Here is a 21,353-nt window from a genome sequence, read left to right as displayed (position 1 = left end):
CTATCAAAATCTGAAAGAAATGTTAATAAATTCAAATTTTCAGATGTTTCCAGTTTCCACGGTACTCTATGATTAAGGGAGAACTCTAGGAACATTCAAAAAACATGTATGTTCTTTTTGTTAGAAGCAAGATACAAAAATGGTCCAGGTGGCTTCAATTATACAACCCAAACCAAGAAAAATTTGATGTTCAAGCACAGATTTATGATTTTAGACTGAACAATTCCATAAAGTCCCATTTCTAAGGATGGTATCATCTAATTCTTCAGTTTAGGCACATTTTGAAGCTATTCTTCACTGTAATAGTGAAGTTGTAACATTTGACATCTTTATGTAGAAGACTTAATTTAACCAATATAGTTTTCATTGAATTCAAGCTGTTGATGTTATGACAGCAATACATTTATGAGTTATAAGGTGTTTTTTTGGTCTCACTTCTGTTTTTAGTGGCTGTTCAGTATTCATTGTAATCAGCCCTTCCTTTGACAGAGGCTGTGTCCTGGCTTGTGAGGGTGTCTGTTCTCACAGCCACAACATGGTGGAGGGTGTGTTGATTTACAGATTTTTGTAGCTGAAGGCATGTATTCTGCTATGCTCCATTACTTTGCATACAAAGGAAGACATTTCAATTGTAAAAGCAAGCTTACTTCAGTTGTTGAGAAGATGTAGCTTTTGCAAGGGGCAAAGGACAATGCTGCATTTCCCTGTGGCTTCGTTGTGACTTTGACTTATTTGTATATCTGGGTGTGTCCTGGTTTGAGGAAACCCATTATACAAATCCAGATTTACACAATGAGGGATCAGTGAGTCTTACTTTGTTTCTTTTATCCTTTTATCACATTCACAGATTTTTATAAGAAATTTGCTGAAATTAATGTTCAGTGTGGTACAGTGATTAAAAGTACAGAGTTTGAAAAAATCTGGTGGTCCCAGAAGTGACTCAAGGCATCAGCTCTTCTAGCTGGGAAGTCTTTGTCAAGATTCTTAATCTCTCTGGGCTTTAGTTTTCTCATCTGGAAAATAAGAGAACTGTGCTTGCCTGTGAAAATACGATGAGTTAATTCATGTCCAGCACTTATCACAGTGGTTGGCATATAGCAAGCCCTCAGTAAGATGGATTGTCCATAGGTTTTCGTGTACATGTGAATATATTGTGTATGTGTATGCACATGCACCTATGTATTTTATGATTTATATAGTGCTCAAATACGGTGTACACTATGATTATATAGTATTACTAGTGTTTTATGGAAAATGAGGAACACTTACAAAATCAATAGATGGTGTGCAAAGAGAATTTTTAGCAGATTTATCTTATTAATTATATATTGCAGAGGCCACTATTAAAAATTCATTTTCATTCCCTGCACACACACCTACTAACAATGGAGGTAGGTGACCTCGAAGCATCCTAGATGGTAGAGTGCAGCCACCCAGGCTGTGTGAAAATCACCACAGGCAACACATAATGTTTATGTCAGAGAATCGATCAGCTACCCCTTTGCCCAATGAAACCCTGTCAGAGTTGCAGTTCCCCAGAAGGCATGCTCAGAGGAAATCTGCATGTTGGAAGGGTATTGGGTGGTCTCCTCAGGTTCAAAACCTATGGAGGAAGTGAAAGAAGCAGGACTGGACTGGGGGAGGTGTCGGGTTGTGATTCAGTCGTGGTAAGACCATGGTCAACCCTAGTCCTGGAGCTGGTATTGACCTTTGGGGTTGTCCCAAGCTAGGGCTGGGTCACCTTGGGGGCCTGGATCTCTATACCTTCTCCCTCCACCCCTGTCCACCGGCATTGGATGCAGGCTGCTATCAGGAAGAGGGGCATGACCTTGGGCAAGGTGGCTCTTTGCAGCCCAAGTGGAAAGAAGGGTCAACAGCTGAGAGGGGACACCAGGCAACACTGCCTTCCAGCAGCTGGGAAGTTCCTTAGTTCTTAAGGGAGATCTGAGTGGCACAGCACAAGGTCTGTACCAGCCAGTAGAACAGCATTGATTTGGTCTAAGTTATCTGGTCTCTGCTCTTCTCTGGTCTCTCTCCTTCAATGTTTTCCTTCTCTCCCACCCTTCCACCAACCATTTATTGATGGCCTACTATGCAACAGGCCCTCTAATGAGAGCTAGACATATTTCTGTCCAATTCCCTTCTTTTTCAAAAGCTCTGTTCATATGCAGAAAAAGGCCAGGCTACAGAATGGGAGGAGAAGATGAGTTTTGGAATTGAAAAATAATAATTCAAAATTCTATCCCTTGCTATCCATGTGATCATAGGTATTTAAATTGTCGAGCACCATTTTCCTCCTTTTAAAAATGGGGATAATAATGGAACCTGCCGAGAGGGCTATCCCAAAGAATAAATTGAAGAATGAGAAATTATTCATTTACACTCAGCCCATCATCATTGTCCGATAAACTATTGATAATGATGTTTTTATTATTGATAATCATGATGTCAAAGTTTTAGGGATCCATTTCCGTGCAACTCCTTTACCTTTGTCTTTTGGGTCAAACAAAAGCTATGTAACCTGGGAGAAAAGTTATTGAGTAGCCTGAAGTGTTAGTCCCTTCACTTTTCACACAGTATGTACACCCAGGGTTCCTATGCATCAAGGACCTTAGATTCCATGGTATGTTCTAGTGAGTACACTTTGCCAGTCTTCTCAGCATTCGGCACAAATGGCCCCTTCTCTTTCTTGAACTACCCTCCTCCTGACACCTCACACTCCCACATTTTGTTCCATATCTCCAGCCATTCCTTAGCAGTGTCCCCATTGGCTTATCTCACTGATTTACCCACTCAATGCTAGAGTTCCTCAAAAGATCAGTCTTAGGGTCAATCCCCTGTTCATGCTTCCTTTCTCTTTGACTGTGGGTTTGCACGTCAACTCTATGATGGCGGCTCCAAGCTCAATCCAGACCTGACTTTTGTTTGGAGCTCCAGTGTGTACACCTACATGCTAACTTTACATTTCTACTGAATATCTCATAGATAGTTCAGATTTATTGCATGTCCTAACCAGAGGTATTGATCTTTTCCCTTAAATTTGCTCACTCAATATTCCCTATGTCACTTTTATTGCCCAAATCAGAAATAGTGGGATCATCCTTAACAGTCCCTTCTCTCCTGCCTCAAATACCTAATCTACCACCAAATCCTTTTGATTCTACATGCAAAATGCACATCTTTCCATCATTACCTTTCTAGTAGAAGCAATCACCATCTGTGGGTTCAACAAAAGCTCCAGTCTCCTGACCAGTTTCTCTACTTCCAGGTGTCACTTAGATCCTCAGCTGAGACTATTTTTATAGGCAGCCAGAGAGAGTTTTAAAATATAAATTGTATCATATCACTGCCCTGCTTGAAGCTCTATGCTGACTTCCTATCACACTTGTTGTAAATAATGAGATCCTCGATTTGCCTCCAAGACCATGAATGATCTTGCTCTTGTCTGCCCCTCTGTCTTCATCTCGAGCTGCTGGCCTCCACCCTTCCCACAAGCCCACCTCATTGGCCTTCTTGCCTTCTCTGAAAGGAATACTCTACACAGAACATTGCATAGTTTTTCCTCTGCCACAGAGCGCTTCCCCTCTTCTACTCCTGTCTTTCTCGTCCTTCATCTCTTAGCCGGAAGATTCCTTCACATTTGCTTTCCCCATATCTCAGTCTTACTTGGGATTCCACTGTTTCTCTCATGAAGAACATTTTGGGTTTTTTCCTTTGTTGAAAGTGTTTATTTGGGTGTTAATTTTTTTAATGTATACTTCCTCACTAAACTGCAACTCTGTGAGCACAGCAACCACATGGGCTGGATTCGCAGCTTATACCCAGCATGTAGCCCCGTGGCTGACATTAGAAGATCATTAATTATTTATTAAGTAAACACTGAACTTTTCTAAATAGAGGCAGCATGAATTTGAATCAGGTGTCTTGGTTCTGGTTTTTGCTCCACTGATTACTAGCCGTGTGATCTTGAGCAGCTCACTTCACTTTTCTGGGCCTGTTTTCTTTAAAATGGGAATGATACCATTGCTCTCCCTCTCTCACAGGAGAAATCCATTCATTCATTTAGCAACACTTTAGTGAACCTTACCAACTGCTGAGCTCTGGAGTTACTCAATTAAATGAAAGCCACATTCTCTTCATTAAAGAGCTCAGAGTTTAGAAGAAAAGACAGGCATGTGAACAAATTCATGATTATATTATAGTAAGTGTAATGATAGAAGCCCACCTGAGGCAAATCTTTATGTAATCTGTATGTTTAATTTGAAAGAAATGTGTTGAGTCAGATACTGTGCTAGGCACTTTCAAATGCACTACCTAATTTAACTTTCACATAGAAAACTCCAAGTGACCAAAATCATTATTCCCATTTTACAGATGAGGAAACTGTGATTCAGTGGCATTAAGTAAGCTGTCCAAGTGCATGGCACCCACGGTATGGAGGCACCAGGCTTCAAACCCAAGTATTCTACTGCAAGTTCAGGTCCCTTCCCCCAGAAATTAACATGATTAAAGTATGAGTTACTAACTGCATTATTGCTAGAAGAATGAACTAACAATGAACTAAATATTTTATAACCAAATCTAAGTCAGAAGGAAAAAAATCATGCCAAAGAGTCTCACTTTTTTCCTTCAACTTCCTCTGTTTCTCCAACTTATTCAGAGTCCATTTTGATTATCATTTATAACTGATTGTAAAGAGTTCGTTATTGATTATAGCATGTCTTTATTTGTACCCACAGTGAACAAACTATTAGTTACAATGATAATTTGAAAGGTTGGAGAGGTTGGAGAACCCTCATACATGGCTGTTTGGTCCCAGAACACCGGCTCTAGCACACTTGGAGAAAACCCAAGTTGACCTTGCTTTGCTTTCTTTCCAAGCAATTCTTGAAATATCTCATTGCAACTTAGGGTTTTTTAGAAAAAAAATTCAATTTGAAATTACTTTAAATATCTGAGACACACATCCTATAATGTGGAATTATAAAAGGGAAATTGAGGGCAGCTAAGTGATCTGAGCACTAAGCAGAGGTTGAGAGTAACAGTGAGTAAAGAGGTGTGCTTTTTAAGCATTGGTGTTTGTAATTAGCATGGAGGTTTCCATACATTACACCTGTGGGAACAAAGGAGCCACACTGCTGATCATAGGCTCACCTGTGGCTACTTCTCAGTTTTAGGACTGATCATCATCATCATCATCCATTGCTAACTTCTATTGAAAGCTGCTTATGTGTCAGGCACTGTGCTAAGTGCTTTCGTGTATCATCTCATTTATTCTTTACAAATATTTCTATGACAGAGGTACTTTATCATACTCACTGTTAAGATGGAAAAATGAACACTTAAATCAGGTTAAGTAATTTGCTTAATGTAGGGTGTTCTGTAAGTGGTAGAGATGTGATTCGCACCCAAGCATCCGACTCCACGGGTTATGCCCTTAATCATCATAAAGCCATTTGTCCATGCTGTCGGGGGCACCCAGTACCCCTTCCCCTTGTGCTGCCACTCTACAGGAGTGATCAAACTCAGCATGAATTCCCTCCCTTCTCTCATTCTGTTCTTCCCATCTTTTTCCTGCTCTAGCATTATAATCTCTGAGATGAAAGAATAAGAGAAGAAAGCTGTTATCCATTATGTCTCAAGTCCTACAATCCTTAGCACCATCACCAGCCTGGACTATTAGATGGCTCTTGCAAGCCTGCAGATCTTTGTGCAAAGTCAAGGTATTGACATTACAGACATGGTAAAGCCAGTTAGTTCCAATGTATGTGACAAGGCAACATGGGGCTGTTCCCCTTACGGTCTGCCACATTCTCTACTTGGGTTTCCTTTGACAGATTTTATTGTGACACTGTCCAAATATTATTTCAGTAGTTTATTAGGCAGTTTCTTGGATGTTGGCACTATGTAAATGAAAAGATACACTTTTGCTTTAAGGACCTTTAAGTAGAGAAGTAGAGACCCTTACTGTAGCACTTAGCACCTTATATTTTACCTGTTGCGAAGGTGAGGTTGCAAGGGGAGCCGGGGGGCACTTGCTGAGAAAGACAGACCTGAGCCAGTCCTTGAAGCCCATCAGACAAGAAGGGAGGGAAGGCATTAGAAGGAGAAGCATGTATGGAGACATGGATAAACAAGACACTGAGAATCTGTTCATGTTGCTTATCTTAATATAACATAACCTTTAGTGATGTAACCTGTTGACCTCAAATTTTGCACTTCAAGCTTGATTAGCTTATTTTTACTCCCTTTTGGAGTACAAAAGAGACCATTATGTAGATGTGTATTTTAATTGTTTCTTCAGCATTGAAGCAATGCCAAACAGTATCAATGTTTATGGTCTCGGTTCCCTCAAATTTTGGTTACTTATCAAACAAGGAAACTTCAGTCAACTTTTATTACTAATGAGGCCCCTTAAGTTATACCTCATTTAAAGGGCTATGGTGTTTTACCTCCATGAAGTTTAGTTTCCTCATTTTTAAAATGTAGTTAAGAATGCTTTCCAGGGTGCTTTGTGGATTAAATGGGAAAATGAATGGAAAAAGATCTGACACACAGTAGGTGCTTTTCCCAAAAGTAAACTTTTGGTTGGTTTGCCTTCTCAGCCACCTGAGTCCCATGAACCTTCAATGCTGAGAATTAGTCTGTCTCCTGGAGATTAGCATTCTGAGAATCCGTTGGAAGCAAACATCCAGATAAATGGTTCTCAACTAAGGGGATTTTGCCCTCCAGCAGACATTTGCCAGAACTCTCAAGACATTTTTGATTGGCACAGCTGGGAGCAGGTGCTACTGGCATCTAGCAAGTAGAAGAAGCCAGAGGCTCTGCAAAACATCCTACAATGCACAGGACACCCCCTACCCCTAGCAACAAAGAATTATCCAGCCTTGAATGTCAATACTGCCAAAATAGACTAAGCAGATGAGTTCCACTCTACTTGCATATCTTGTTGAAAGCTTTTGAAACTTGGCATGTCATAAGTAGAATTTCCTTTTGCTTGTTACCCCTCATTCCTGATAAAGGATTCTTGCTCTACCATTAGGGTCCCATCCTTTCAGGGAACCCCATCAGTTTTGGAGTGAGCTCCTTACCTTTCTTTCTAAAAGTGGCAACAGTATTTTCTATTTGCTTACTTTCTTGAGTACTTAATCAGGACAACATAGGAGAGGGTATCACATCATCCCCAGTTTACCAGTTAAGAAACTGAAGCCTAAAAAGGTGAATCATCACAGAGCAATAACCAGGTAGCTAATAACTGGTTAATCCAACCCTGACTTTCAAGATCTTATGGTCCTCATGGTCATTGCTACAGGTTTTATCACATAATTGCTTTAAGGCTCTTTAATGTTCGCTGATCTTACATCACAGGTAATTTTCATCTCCCTGAAGGCAGAAGTACTGTTTCCATGTCTTCTGTTGAATGTATCTGGACCGGGGAGAATACTCACTTGTTAATTTTTCTACTAAAAAAAAAAAATCCCTGATGCTAATAAAGTTAAGCATTTAAAAGTTTAAGAAAAAACAAATCCCTAAGCATCAGGAAGAGAGAGTCGAAGTAGCTTTAAAACTTTTCTTTAAGCATTACTTTGACTATGAGTCACTAGTTTAAATTAATTCACATGGAGAAGCCAGCATGCCTAGTGCCCGTTTCCAGCATAAGAACATTCTACATGCTTGGCTGTTATGGCCATGAGCAGAATATCAAGGGCTGGGGGACACTTGTCAATAGACATCTCACATGCTTCTTGGCAATTAACTTTAAAAGATACCTAATGCACGGTGGGTTGCTCACCTAGTGACACTCAATTAACAGAGAATCCCAAAACAATGCATACAAATGCTAATAAATAAAAGCAAACATACCAAGAGGTTCGGTCTACCTATCAAAAACAGAAAAGACCTTGAAGGTTGTTTATGAAATAATAAATCTTCAGCTCTAGTCTCTGTTATGTTGGTACTAGATTTCTTTGCTTGAAAAATCTGCTCTGAGGTACAAGGGAAGTAATTACAGAGTCTTCCGAGGGACTAGAACAGAATTCCCAAACAAAATGTTTTAGGGGTTTCTTAAATTAATTTTTGGAGGGGATTTGGTAACTCTATGTACTACCAAAAGGATTTAACCTTTAATTTACTGTTTGGAAGGTGTGTATTCCTTCTTGGAGGGCTAAAGAATCATGCAAGGCCACATTTTCACTCTGTTTGAAAAGCATCATAATTTCTTTCTGAATTTATATTTCAGATGGGGAATAACATTATTCCAGTTTCTTCCTATTAACATCATCACCTGAATATATTCAACCAAAAAACTAGATTGTCAGGAGGGGGTTGGGAGGATGGGATAACTGGGTGATGGGCATTAAGGAGGGCACATGATGTAATGAGTGCTGGGTGTTATATACAACTGAACTCTACCTGAACAATCACTGAACTCTACCTCTGGAATTATTAATACATTATATGTTAATTAATCGAATTTAAATAAAGTTAAACTAAAAAAAAAAACTAGATTGTCTAAAACAGTCTTTTTACCCCAGACTGGTTAAAAACAACAACAACAAAACAAAACAACCAATGTGTCCAGTTCCCATCAGTATGATAAATTACTTACAGTAACTACAGTACAAATAAATGTCCATGAATCCTTCTCTTAGCCTTCAATTAATGGCTAATCATTCTTAATGTAACCAAGTGAGTGACCAGGCTTGGCAGTGGGCTGTGCTCTCAGGTAGAAGTGAGAAGAGATTTATTGGTCTTGGAAGGTTTTGCACACATTCTTGCCAGCAAATGAGGCAATAGGTTGGCTGACCTCAGAGTCCTTGTTAACTCTGGTATTGGTGGTTCACTCATCTTTAGGAAATCAAGCACTGGGGTGGGCGTTACTTAAGAAGATGGATTTGCAAGGCACATCCAAGTTATAAAAAAACAGAGGGCCAGTTCACTACTCTTCAACTCCCCTTGGTCTTGGGTTAGCTGTTAATTTGGAATAGTCTGTGGAGAATGGAATACCCAAACTTGAAGTCTATTCCTAAAGTCTGATGAAACCCTGAAGGTGAGGTTCCTGAATCACTTTCCATTGCAAGTGGGAGGGACAAGAGGGAGGGAGGGTTAAAAGTCAGATGTTGCAAGTGGTAACTTGTGAGCCAAATAGGACCCATATACATGAATTGTTTGGCTGTCATAGTACGGAAAAAAACAGGCAAATTTTAAATTGGGAGGCTTCATAAAACTTTTGGATTTTCAGTTGTTCTTAACTTAAAAATAGTAGAAGTAGCAACACTCAGCCTGTATTCTAGCATAGCAAAAATGGGTTGGAATTGCTCATTTTAGAAAGTTAAAAGACCAAACTGTCCAATCTACCATGGTCCACCTACTCCTTGTTGTCCCTTAGAGTGGTTCTCTTTACACATTTGACAACATTTGAGTTTGCGACCTCCAGTCATAAATTGGATAAGGATTTGCCCCAGGTGCATTAAATAGAAATATGCAGTCAGATTTAAGGTGTATTCCAAACAATTTGTAAGGAATAAAAATTAAAATACCAAAATTTGCCAATGATTAACTTTTTGAAAGCCAATTATTATAGGATAGGTTCATATCATTCTTATATACACCATGATGGGCTTTCTTGAAAATAGGAATAAGAGAGACGGTGCAGTGCCTCAACCAAGCCTCACACATGAGCTTGGACCTGTAAGTCAAGATTCCCTTGGAAGCAAATGGTGTAAATGAGCTCAGCTTGCTAACCTGCCCCACCCCAATATTGCGTTACATAAATGAGAAGCCCAGGGGTATCTGAGTTCAGGCAAGGCTGTATTCAGGAAATCCCTTATTGTTATCTTCCTTCCTCACTCCTGTTTTTTCTTTTTCCCTCAGCTCTGCTCCCTCTGTTGGCTTTATTCTCTAGCAAATTCTCTCCATATGTTGGCAAAGATAGCCACTGACAGCAAGTCTAGGCTCATATTGTCCCTTGGGACATGATCTAAGAAAGAAAGAGAACTTCTCTCTTAGAAACCATGGCAATTCTAGCAAATTTTAGCAATTCTAATGAATTCTAGTGAACACCCAGCATTAATTTAACCAATATTTATTTATTTTTTAATTTATTCATTTGAGAGAGAGAGAGAGCACACGTGTGCGTTCATGAATGGTGTAAGGGGACAGAAGGAGAGACTCTTCAGGCAGACTCCCTGCTGAGTGCAGAGCCCGATGAGGGACTTGATTCAAGACTCGATCTCTTGACGCATGAGATCATAAGCTGAGCCAAAACCAAGAGTCGGACGCTAAACTGACTGAGCCACCCAGGCACCCCTAACCAATATGTATTTAGTGCCTACTTTGAGTTAGGCTCCAGCTAGGTGCTTGGAAACATCCATGAAACCCTGCTGTTATGGATCTTACATTATGGGAGGAGGTGGAAGGGAATCAGAAAATGAAAAATAAACATAATCAAGAACATTATATGGTACTTTAGAAGTAAAAGGTACCACAGGGATTTTTTTTTTTAATTATTAAAAGGCCCATTGGGTGAGGAGAACCAGCTCCCAAAAGTCAAGAGAGATTCTTTTACCAGAAATGAGCAGGGATACAATGTAGGCAAAAATCAGGTATTCATAATATTAGTCCTGTAAATGGGAGTGTTTTGCAACTGTGCATATCATCCCTTAGTGTTTCCTATGTGCTACTTTGGGGTGGACAGAGAAAGAAAGAGTAAGACTGGCTCCTCTATAGGGTAGAACATCATGAAATGGCATGACCCTGCGTGATGTGCTTGCTGCCTCATGCTTCACACGCAACAATATCAAGTTTCTTGGAGTTCCCTAAATGCACCTTTTGGGTCTCAGATCCCTGTCTTAGCCTATGCTGTTCCCTGTGCCTTGAATGCCCTTCTCCCTTCTCCTCACCATCTTGGCTTTTTTTGTTACTGTTGTTCAAGGACCCCAGCTAAGTTAGGTGCCCCTCCTGTGGGCTCTCAAAGAACCTGTGCTTGTCCCTCTGGCAGGGAAATCATCTTATCTTTCTCTTTCTAGCTCCTAGTGGTCTATTCAGTTCATGGTACAGACATAGATAATCTGTATGAGGGAGAGGATGAATCTGTTTAATGGCTGCTCTCAAAGACTACTCAGTCCCCTGTGATACTCTACTGAGTAAAGACCAAAGAATGAAGGCCATCACAGCCTTGAGTATTGTGAAGTTATGCCAGTGTTTGCACTGCTTGCCTTTATGTCATCAGATATGATGACCTTTCTCTGATCCTCATCCTCTCACCTGCCTTGTGGGTCTCCCTACACAAGAATCAGCTGACATGGGCTTGGGGACACATAGGTCTGTTTGAAGAATTATTGGGCAGCAGTTGAGGGGGTGGTTAAGAGCATGGTCTTTATGTATATTGGTATCCCAGCTCTGCAGCTTAGTGGCTATAGGACCTTCAGCTGAGTATAGTCACTCTTAATCAGGTATAGATATAGTATCTTCAGAGAATTGTTGAAAGTAAGGTTATCCATGTCAAACTCTCCAATGCTTAACTCAGTGTCTGTTCAATAAATATTTGCTATCATGATCGTTGCTATGAGGAGAAGAAAGCATTCTCAGCCAGCCAAAGAACTATAGGACCCATATTGCATGATCTTAGTGGTTTCAGTTTGCAAAGGGCATGTGTATGTTTTATGTCAATTGATCCTCAGTCACCCTATAAAATAGTGTCATTTTCATCCCCATTGCAGAGATGAGAAAGCTAAGACCTCATGTATGTTTTCCTGAGCATTTATCTAAACCTTTTAGCTTTTGCCATTCTACCTCTCTCTCTATTTGCTCCAGATAATCCAACTTTGGAATGAGGAGGAGATGGAGATACGAGGGTCGGGCTATGGGACACTGGCTGTATGTCTGGCACTCATCACTCTGTTGCTCTTGACCAGCCAAGAGTGGGGTAGAGCCAGGAACATCTACCTGGTGCATGACACAGGCCTTTACCTGAGAGCAGGTTTGGAGCTAGCCCAGGGTACAAATGGCTCTTTCACGGGGGAACTGTAAGTGACCTCTGTTTCTAGCAAAAAAGAGCCCTGTGTTCCAGCCTCTTCTCTGGGAAGAATGGCAGTCCCCAACCACTTATAGTGGCACTGAGACTTCCCAGTAGGGTAGGGCCCGAAGCCACATCCCTCGAACCCCTGCCAAGCTTACCCAGAAATTTCCCCTTGTGCCTTACGACATACAGTCGCCCATCTTGAGAAGCTGTGACAGGACTTCTGTTACAATTCTCTGAGCAGAAGGTAGGGAACACCTGAACTAGAGACCAAAGCCCAGACTGGGCCTGAAGGTCAGAAATGCATGTCTAGACCTAAGTCTTCCCCCTCCTTTTCCTGTGTGGCTTTAGTCAGCTCCCCCTCTCCGGGCCTCACTTCTCTATGTGGAACACGACGACGAATCCTGTGCCAGACTCTGAAATCTCCAAGATTCCTTCCAGCTTGGAGCAGGCTGCATGACGGCCACCCAGAGATAGGAACTGGTAGATGCTTACCTTATAAGGAAGAAGGGTCTTCGAAGATGTGGTCATCACAGGAAGCCGTTATCCAGGATTATTTCAGCGGGCCCTACATCACATCCCAAGCGTGCTTCCGAGAGAGAGGCAGAGTGAGAGTACACACACAGAAGAGAAGAAGAGGAGGTGAAACGAGGATACGCAGATCAGAGTGGCACGGCCGCCAGCGAGCGAATGCAGGCAGCCAGCAGAAGCAGCAAGGTGCAAGAACGGATTCTCCCCTTCAGCTTCCAGGGGGGATGTGACCCTGCCCACACCTTGATTTCAGCCCAGGGAAACTGCTGTTGGACTTCTGGCTTCCAGAAGTACGTGGGATACATTTCTGTTGTTTTAAGTCCCCGTGTTTGCCGTTTGTCACCGCAACTGTAGGAAATGAACACACAGCCCTCTGTGTCCAGGGCCCCTCGTCCGTTCTTGCTGCCCGTCTGCCCATCGAGCCTTGCAGTCTCTCTTGGTTGCCTGTTCAAAAGAAGAACGAGACACTTGTCTTTCTTGAAACCTGCGGGAAGGCAAAGTACTCATTTAGCGTCAAGTTCTCTGTTCCTTTCAACTTGGCATCTGCGGTCGCCACCAACACAATACAGCCTCCACCCTCTGCTATTTCCAGTTTCTCGTCGTCCTGGGAGTCGGTTTCCAGCCAAGTCTCTTACATCAGGAAAAACAGTCAGTTAATGACCTTGAGATCATCAGTATGTGAGTAAAGAAGAGAACATTCATTTAGTAGCACTAAGTGTACTCATTCAATAAATATTTGAGCATTACATGCAAGTGTAGGGACAGTGACAGCAGGGAAGCTGACAGGACAGATACTGATTCTTATGCCACATTGTGGTGGATCACACTTGATAAAGCTTTTATGTCTATGCTCAAGCTTATATTGCAGCAAAGTACTAATTTTCCAGGCCCGTTAGCAGAGCATCGGACCCGTGTTTCTGCTGGGCAAACTTTCTCATTGCCTGTTGCCTGGCTTGAGCTTCTGCAGAGGGTCCTGAGAAAGCATCTTTGGCACTGAGGACCATTGTTGGGGACAAAGCAGTACAGAGCTTGGGTTATTACTGGTCCCTCGTATTTCTCTAAATTCCACCAGGATGTGCCCCCTGTGCTCCCCTTAACCCAGTCAGCTCAGAGCTTTGGGATTTGAGAAGAATGTTGAAGAACTAAAAGCACTATGGGGAAGAAGGAAGAATATTTGAATCCTCCTTTGTTTAGTTCTGTTCTTTCCATTACTTCTCTGTATCCCAAGTGACCTCAAGAGAAAAAATAGCACTCCCACTACCATGATTTCCTGTGCCTCCAACCCATCCTCACTCGGAGTGGGGATTCAGCTTCCTGCACTGAAATGGTGCCCCCGACCCTTGGTGGCTCTGGTTGAAAAACCCAATCATCTCTGAGGTCTGCCTTTTTTTCACCCCCCACTTCTAAGTATCACAATTCAGAATTCTGCTTCTTACAACTTCTTCCCCTCCACCCACACCCGAGGCACCAGCCCCTCCTGCTTTGACTACCGTGGCCATGTGCTGACTCCTCCCACTGCTCCTTACCTCCCCACCTCCACACCCTCAGTCCGTTCACACAGGGACCAGAGGGATTCTTTTAATACATAAGATCACACCCACGTCATCCCTTGCTTAAAATTTCCCATGTTCAGAATAAAATCCAAAGTCCTCACCGAGGCCTAGCAGGCCCTGTATGATCTGGCACCTGCCTTCTTTCAGACCTCCTTTCTTATCATTCTCTTGTCTCCTCGGCCCTCGTGACACTAGCCTTCCTGCCATTCCGCTCATTACTTTGACATTTCTGGATGTTCCGGGGTCACCTGTGGAAGGAGGCCTTGCCTCACCACCCAAACTACAAAATGCCATCCTTCCGGGAGGGGTCCCTGTCTGCCGCTGCATACCAGTTCGTTTGTAAATTATCCATCTCTGGCACTAATTGGTAAGCTCCATGAAGACAGAAAAGACGACTCCTCTCCACAGCCTCAGTACCCAGAATAGTGTTGGGCATACAGTGGTGCTCAATACGTGCTTGATAAAGGAAAGAGTCAAAGGTCAGCATATGATCAATGCGGAGGACTTTAAGCTTCTTCCAACTCTAAGAATCTATGAGTCTGTGAAGGCCGAGCAGCCTGGATTAGCTAAATACCATTTATAAGCAGGTTGGAGTATCAGGATACTTAGTTGGTGTGCCTCTTCTGAGACTGAATTGATTTTTCTCTTCTGGACTCCTCCCTATGAGGACCGCTGAGTGCAGAGCAAGGTGCCCAAGGCCCTCTCTGGAGAACAGGCAGGGAATGCAAAAGCCATCACAGCGTGCCTCTGGTCTCTGTCTGCAGTAGTGGTCTCCCTCTTCATCCACGTGGTTGCTGGACTTTCAAAAAAATCTTTGCTTTATCCAGTGGTCTAGGTCTGACTACCTGTTACTCCTGAAGTCCTAGGTTAAATGTTCTTTACTCAGTGACAGTTTCCTGGTACCCAGACTAGGTTAGGTCATGCAGTTCTGTGATCTGTGTTTGCCCTTTCTTAGCACACATCACATGCCTGTCAACATTTATCATTAGCTGCCTGCCTTGCCATTCTGAAGGCACCAAGATTGACCCTGTCTGTCCTATTCATCATCATACTCCAGGGGAATAACAAAGTGACAGGGACACAGTAGGTGCTCAATAAGTGTTTGTTGAATTAACAATTGGATTTTTATGCTAAACAACAAAAAGTGACAACATAAATTGCAAAAAAAAAGAAAAAATGTGATTGATGATTGACTACTTATCACTTCCCCAACACCAGCATCAAAAGCATCACCACCCTTATTTGGACACTATTTTGTGGTCAGCAGTAGGTGGTGGGACAGGAGATTAATGGGACATTTGCTGCTGGGAATGATCTAATTGAGCAGATTTTTCAGAAGCATGGACCTGGGTGGCTCTGTAGGAACCATCCAAGGAAGACAGTGAATCAGATTTTGTTCATCCCATCTTTGGTGTGCATGCAGATCATGATCTTTTCTAGAAGTTGTTTTTTCCGGAAGTTCTATACAATTTCCCCATAATCTCTCTTCTTGTAGTCTGAGCCCTTCATTTTCCTCCCAAGGAAGATAAAGCACAACTGAAGATATAATAGGAAGAATTAGGAAAGGCTCTCCTGTTTTGAATATTTTTCAACTTCTCAATTTTCCTTTCTACAAAATGGAAATAATATTTATTTTCTCAGGATTTGGATAACAATAGTTTGAATAGCTGAGTATTTAGCATGTGAAATGTTTGATAAGCACAATTGTTTGCCCCACATAGTCTGAAATGCACAGATTTTACAACTAATAGAATTTTGTAACTTGCATTTTCAGAGCTAAAGCTATTAACCCACCCAAGTAGGGAATAACATTCTAATAGGGCTTATGGATCCACACTTTGACCAGTCAGGTACATTAATGGAAAGGCTGAGGCTAGAGGTTCTCAGGGGGCCACCAAACAGAGAAGCTGAGCCATGCACACTGGAACAAAATCCTCATCTTGACTTACTAGCTCCATACTCCAGAGACAGACCAGCCAACTTACCATGACCCAGCTCCCGTGTGTCTTCCCAGAGCCTCAGCAGCACCGGCTCCCAAATGGCACAGCTTATGAAACCATAGCTCAATTAATGGGGAAAGGAAAGGAGGATGGGTGATCTATATTTTGGTGTTGAGAGGGATTTAGATCATCTGAACTTCAGGGAGCTTTTTATGTAGTAGTTGTAAGTTGAGAGCATGTATGAAGAGCTGGATGTCTTATTTGAAAGTGGATTATCCACATAAAGGATACCAAATCCCGTTCTTTATTTCCTGAATGAAACTTCAGGACCAAGGTTTGACGGTGAGGAGAGCATTTGAAGGCAGGACTGTCCTGGCCTGGAACTCAGGTTCACCACTCCTTAGCTCTCTACCTTTGAGATGCCACTGCCCAGAAATTAGGAAAGGGAATCTAAAGCCACCGGTTGATTTTTTAAAAGTATGTTAAATTTCAATCAAAAGGTCAATTGCTGCTATAACAAATGCTCACATACTTAGAGGCATAAAACCACGCAAATTTACTGTGTTATAGTTGTAGAGATCAGAAGTCCAAAATGGGTCTTATGGAAAATCAAGATGTTGGCAGAGATGCTTCCTGATGGGAGAGTAGGAGAGAGAATCCATGTCCTTGTCTTTTCCAGCTTCTAGAAGCCTGAATTCCTTGGCCTGTGGCCACCTCACTCTGACCTCTGCTTCCATTGTCCCATCTCTCTCTGTGGCTCTCCTGCCTCTTTCCCTTATAGATCCCTGCGTGATTAGATTAGACCCACCTGGATAATGCCAGGTAATCTCCCATCTTAAGACCCTTCACATAATTACACCTTCGAAGTCCCTTTTGTCATGTAAGGTAGCATGTTCACAGGTGTCAGAGAAGAGGACATGGGCACCTTTGGAGGGGAGGATGTCATTCTGTCTATCACAGGAGACAAGCAGAACTGCTTGGAGGCTCTGTATCTTCTTTCCTTCCTTTCTCATGGCCACCACAATCTGCCCGGTGTTGTCAGCTGTGGCCACCTAGGATTCCTTGTCCCTGCCTCTTCTTCCTTTTCCAGATGTAGCTTTTGCTGAAGCTTCAGACCACCACAGCTCACTGCACTCACTTCCTTGCCAGGCCCTGGTCCCAAGCCAAGTCTGTATTGGTGTAGTTCTTATCAGTGCTGCCTGTCAAATATTTCTCTCCCCCTCCCCCCACTGGATACACAATTCATATGTGAACGCTGTGTGGGCGGGAAGGTTCATGTGATTAGTTCTGGCCAGTGATTTGTAAATGACCTCTAGGCTATGATCCCATGAGACCTTTTAACACCTTCTCTTTTCCCTTTGGTACAATAATCAGCAATGTTCAAGGTTGATGTGTACAGGACACAGGAAATAAACCTTATTGTAGGCACCCCCATATTTGGGGATCATTTGTTACTGTAACATGTTACATAACTTATCCCAGCTGATGCATTTAGCAAGGGTTAATGGGAGGTAAAAGAGAAGAGCAAACAGCACAGATCGCTCTTACCTGGTTCTTTCTATTTGCCTGTCTCTATTCACAGGCCACATACACTTCCCTATATCTCTGATGAAAATGTCCGTTAACCCCATCTCCTGGCTGGTGGGTGTCTGTTCTGAGGAAGTAGAAAATTTACTTTCTGAAGTATATGTGATAATGTACCCAGAGATATACCATTGATCACACATAGTTGACTCTATATCAGTTGAAATGAGAAAGCTCTACAAGTATGGTGATGGGGTCGGGGAGAGAACAGGGTGGGGCTACAGCATTTAACCACAATCATGCTCTTTATTTCTTGTGCTAAGCCCTCGCAATGGAACTCTGCTTCTTTCAGGGCAAGCCCCGAGTGGGAGAGAATTTGGGAATTTGATGGAAACTATAGTAGGAAGGGAATCATGCAGATGTCCTGGGGAAAAGGAAGCCCTGCCAGGCTGGCCGGGGGCCCGGGGTGTCTGCACACCACAGGTACTCACTCCCGGAGCCACCTTGTTTGGCAGTCATTAGATGCCCTCCCTCAGCCTGCTCCCCTCACCCACAGCGCTGCTGCAGCCCTTGCCTGAGGCCAGAGATTGGGATCAAGGTTTAGCTCCCACCAGCTGGAAATGGAAGTCTAGCGCAGCACTAGGGGGGGCAGCAGGCAAATGCCTGCAGGTGACAACGGGAACTTTTACATGCATGTTTCACAGAAACGTTATTGTAACCTGGCTTAGGCATTGGTGAGTTTCTCTATAACCACAGCTACCACATCCCGGTCTTCCGCTAGGCTGTCCGTGCATGAGTTCCTACGGGCCAGCCTCAGGACCTATTGCCCGCCAAAGTGCATTGTTTCTATGGAAACCTGCAATCTGGGTCCAAAATACCCAGGTTCAAATTCTCTTCTTCTATTTGACTCTGTGTGTTTTCAGTGGAGGATGGCCAAAATTAGATAAAAAGAGGGTTTCTTTTCTAAATGTGTGCATTTGCCTTATCCAGATGATCAATTCTTGTCTGTAAGAATAATTGAGGACCCCCTCTCCTAAAGCGTCTGTTTAGAAGGAAACTACTGTTCCGGCAGGATTAGCCAAAAACGAAGATGGAAATCCTCTCCAGCTATTGTTCATTTGCTTTTTCTTTTATTTCTTGAAACCCTGCAGGGCGAGCCCTGCTGAGACTGACGGACAAAAAGCTTGAGCGGATGGGGATTGCACAGGAGAACCTCCGGCAGCATATCTTACAACAGGTGCTCCAGCTGAAGGTGCGCGAGGAAGTCAGAAACCTACAGTTACTCACACAAGGTATCCTGCTGCTGCCTAGTGGGTGGATGGAAGGGGAGGATGGGAAGAAAGAAACCCTTACCATCATGACAAAGGGGAGCCAGGGAGAAACTATTACTGTGTTTTTGCAGAATTTATTTTATTTAAAAAAAAAAAAAGGCATATAGATTTAGAGGCCACTTCCCCCCTAAAACTTCTCTTTTTCAGAGGTCACTGGGGGAAGGATGCACAAATAAGTAATGGATGAGCAGATGGAATTATCTGATGACCTAATTTCAAGGACATCACATAGAGTTGTATAGGTTGTGCACTGCACAACCCCAGAGATAGGATACAATTGCACCCCTAGACTTGTACAGTGCGGCCCAAGCTCTCTTAGTCTGACTACCAAGTCTGAGGGGGCCTCGGAATTTGCGTGACTCCATAGTTCATACGATCATGATACAAGTGGGATTTTTGTTGTGTTTCATTTTACTTTGCCTTTCACTGACTAGTGGGAAAAAAAACATTTTAAAGGTATGTGTCTGTATATATATGCATATGAACACATACACTCTTGGGAGATTTTTGAGAATGCTAACTGAAAATAGAGTCATTTTTTAAAAATAGACTGTAAAGAATTTAAGCTCAGAATATTATGCCCATATAACTCTAAACAAGAATCATTAATAAATTCGATATGTTAGACCTATGACAGGAAATGACCGAAAAAAACTGGAATTTGAAGAAAACTTTAAGTTGCACTATATGTAACTCATGTGTCTACATAAGATTTGGTTGCTATCAACCTCCACTGGCTATAATCCTTTATTTATTTTATTTTAATGTCCATTACACACCGTTTTAAGTGAAAGGATGATAAAATATGTATTTTTGAGAGCCTGGGGTATTTTTCAATCTATAGAATATTGTAACTGCATGCATACTGATATTGGAGAAATCTGGGTCAGCCAAGTTTCATGTTATTGCATTTAGATTATAACCCAGTAATAGACCATTTGCCTGGAGAAAGTGATGTACTGCCTAAAGATGACTGCTCTAGAAGGATGAATACAGACTTTGAGTGATACGAAAATAGTGTGTTTATTTGATATGCATTATTTGCATTTGTCTCCAGAGGCTTCCAGTGGTAAATTTATAGGTACAAGTACACTGAGTGATTTAAATTTGAATCTGACATACTGATATACTTTTTAGTTTCTTTGAAGAAGTAAATAGAGATTCAAAGATTTATTATAAGAAAGTTCATCCTAGTGCTATTTATAAAACTGAAAAATTATGAACAACCTAAAGGTTCAGCAATATGGAAAGAAACAATTTTGTTTAAATTCATAAGGTACAATATAATGCAGTCATTAAATCTTCAAGGAATATATGACAACATGGGGAAGTACTCAAGAAATAAATAGGAAGTGGAGGTGGGGGGGAAAGACCATGTAAAAATTTTTATTTATAGTATGAATCAAATTTCTTTAAAAGAACATATTTTTATATGTACACAGAAAAAGGGATGCCAATGAATGTGCCAATGTTTTGATAATAGTTCTCTCTAGGTGGCAGGATTGTGGGTGATTTTAATTGTTTTCTTTGTATTTTTTTATATTTTCCAAATTTTCTCATATAAATCTGTATTATGGTTATAATCAGAAAATACATGCACATTTTTTAAGCTTCAATCACGTGCATCATTCTGCAGGTTCTGGTTAGTGTCTTGAGGTTTTCTGTGCTCTTTTGTTTTCCTATGATGATATATAGAAAATGAGACCTAAACTCATCTCGTGTGCCTTAGACTCTTTTTTTTCTCTCTGCTACTGTCAGCCTGCAGTGTGTTTGCTTTGCAAAATCATTTTCTACAGCTTTCATTGCCCTAGATGCATAATATATAAGATTTTTCCTGAGATAGTACTCAAGTCTATTAAGCTAAATATATGTTTGTGTTCTGGGAAGGTAATGCTAAGTTCAGCCTTTTCAATTCAGTTGTCACTTTCTTTAGCTTTGAAAAGCTGTGCATTTTGTATTCTTTCATTCCACTCCCTTTAGAAGAGATCACATTCACTAGCTCTTGGATATTCTGTCTGCACTCATATTACCTTTTTTATTGCTTGTTCTTTACATGTTAATGTTCAAACTCATTTCATGCCAGGCAGACTTTAGAAAATCTATAGCCTTATTGAAGTGATGGTTTCTTTTTTTAAAAAAAGTAAAACAAAAAAAATTGACAAGTTGTTTTTATGACTGATAATAGAAGTTCTAAAGACAGCTGGGGTAGGCTTAAAATATTTTGGGTCTGGGTTTGCTATAATAAAAATTGGAATGCTATTCTACCCAAGTAACGGACTGGCATAACATATATATCATACGGAAATTCACCATGGGGGTGATATGTGATTCAGTATTGACTATTTGATTCTTCGTCTCTGCAAATATTAATCAGTAGAAAAATATGCTAAATAAGTCTAAACAAAGATTTTAGAATGCTACTTAGCTTCTGGAAATCCCTGAACATGTTTCTAAA

General features: G+C 41.6%; 1 protein-coding gene across 2 annotated transcripts in view; it reads left to right on the top strand.

Moving 5' to 3' along the window:
• The window catches only part of SAMD12 (sterile alpha motif domain containing 12), a 379,933-nt gene that overhangs the window by 198,106 nt on the left and 160,474 nt on the right, over positions 1–21,353 (top strand). For both annotated transcript variants that reach the window (XM_032415888.1, XM_032415887.1), the window contains exon 4: positions 18,719–18,859. In XM_032415888.1, coding sequence (XP_032271779.1) covers positions 18,719–18,859 — 141 coding nt within the window. The remainder of the gene's footprint in view (positions 1–18,718; positions 18,860–21,353) is intronic.

Source organism: Phoca vitulina, unplaced genomic scaffold (assembly GCF_004348235.1).
Source record: "Phoca vitulina isolate PV1807 unplaced genomic scaffold, GSC_HSeal_1.0 scaffold18, whole genome shotgun sequence".
Lineage (NCBI taxonomy): Eukaryota > Metazoa > Chordata > Mammalia > Carnivora > Phocidae > Phoca > Phoca vitulina.
This window is presented reverse-complemented; position numbering and strand designations above follow the sequence as displayed.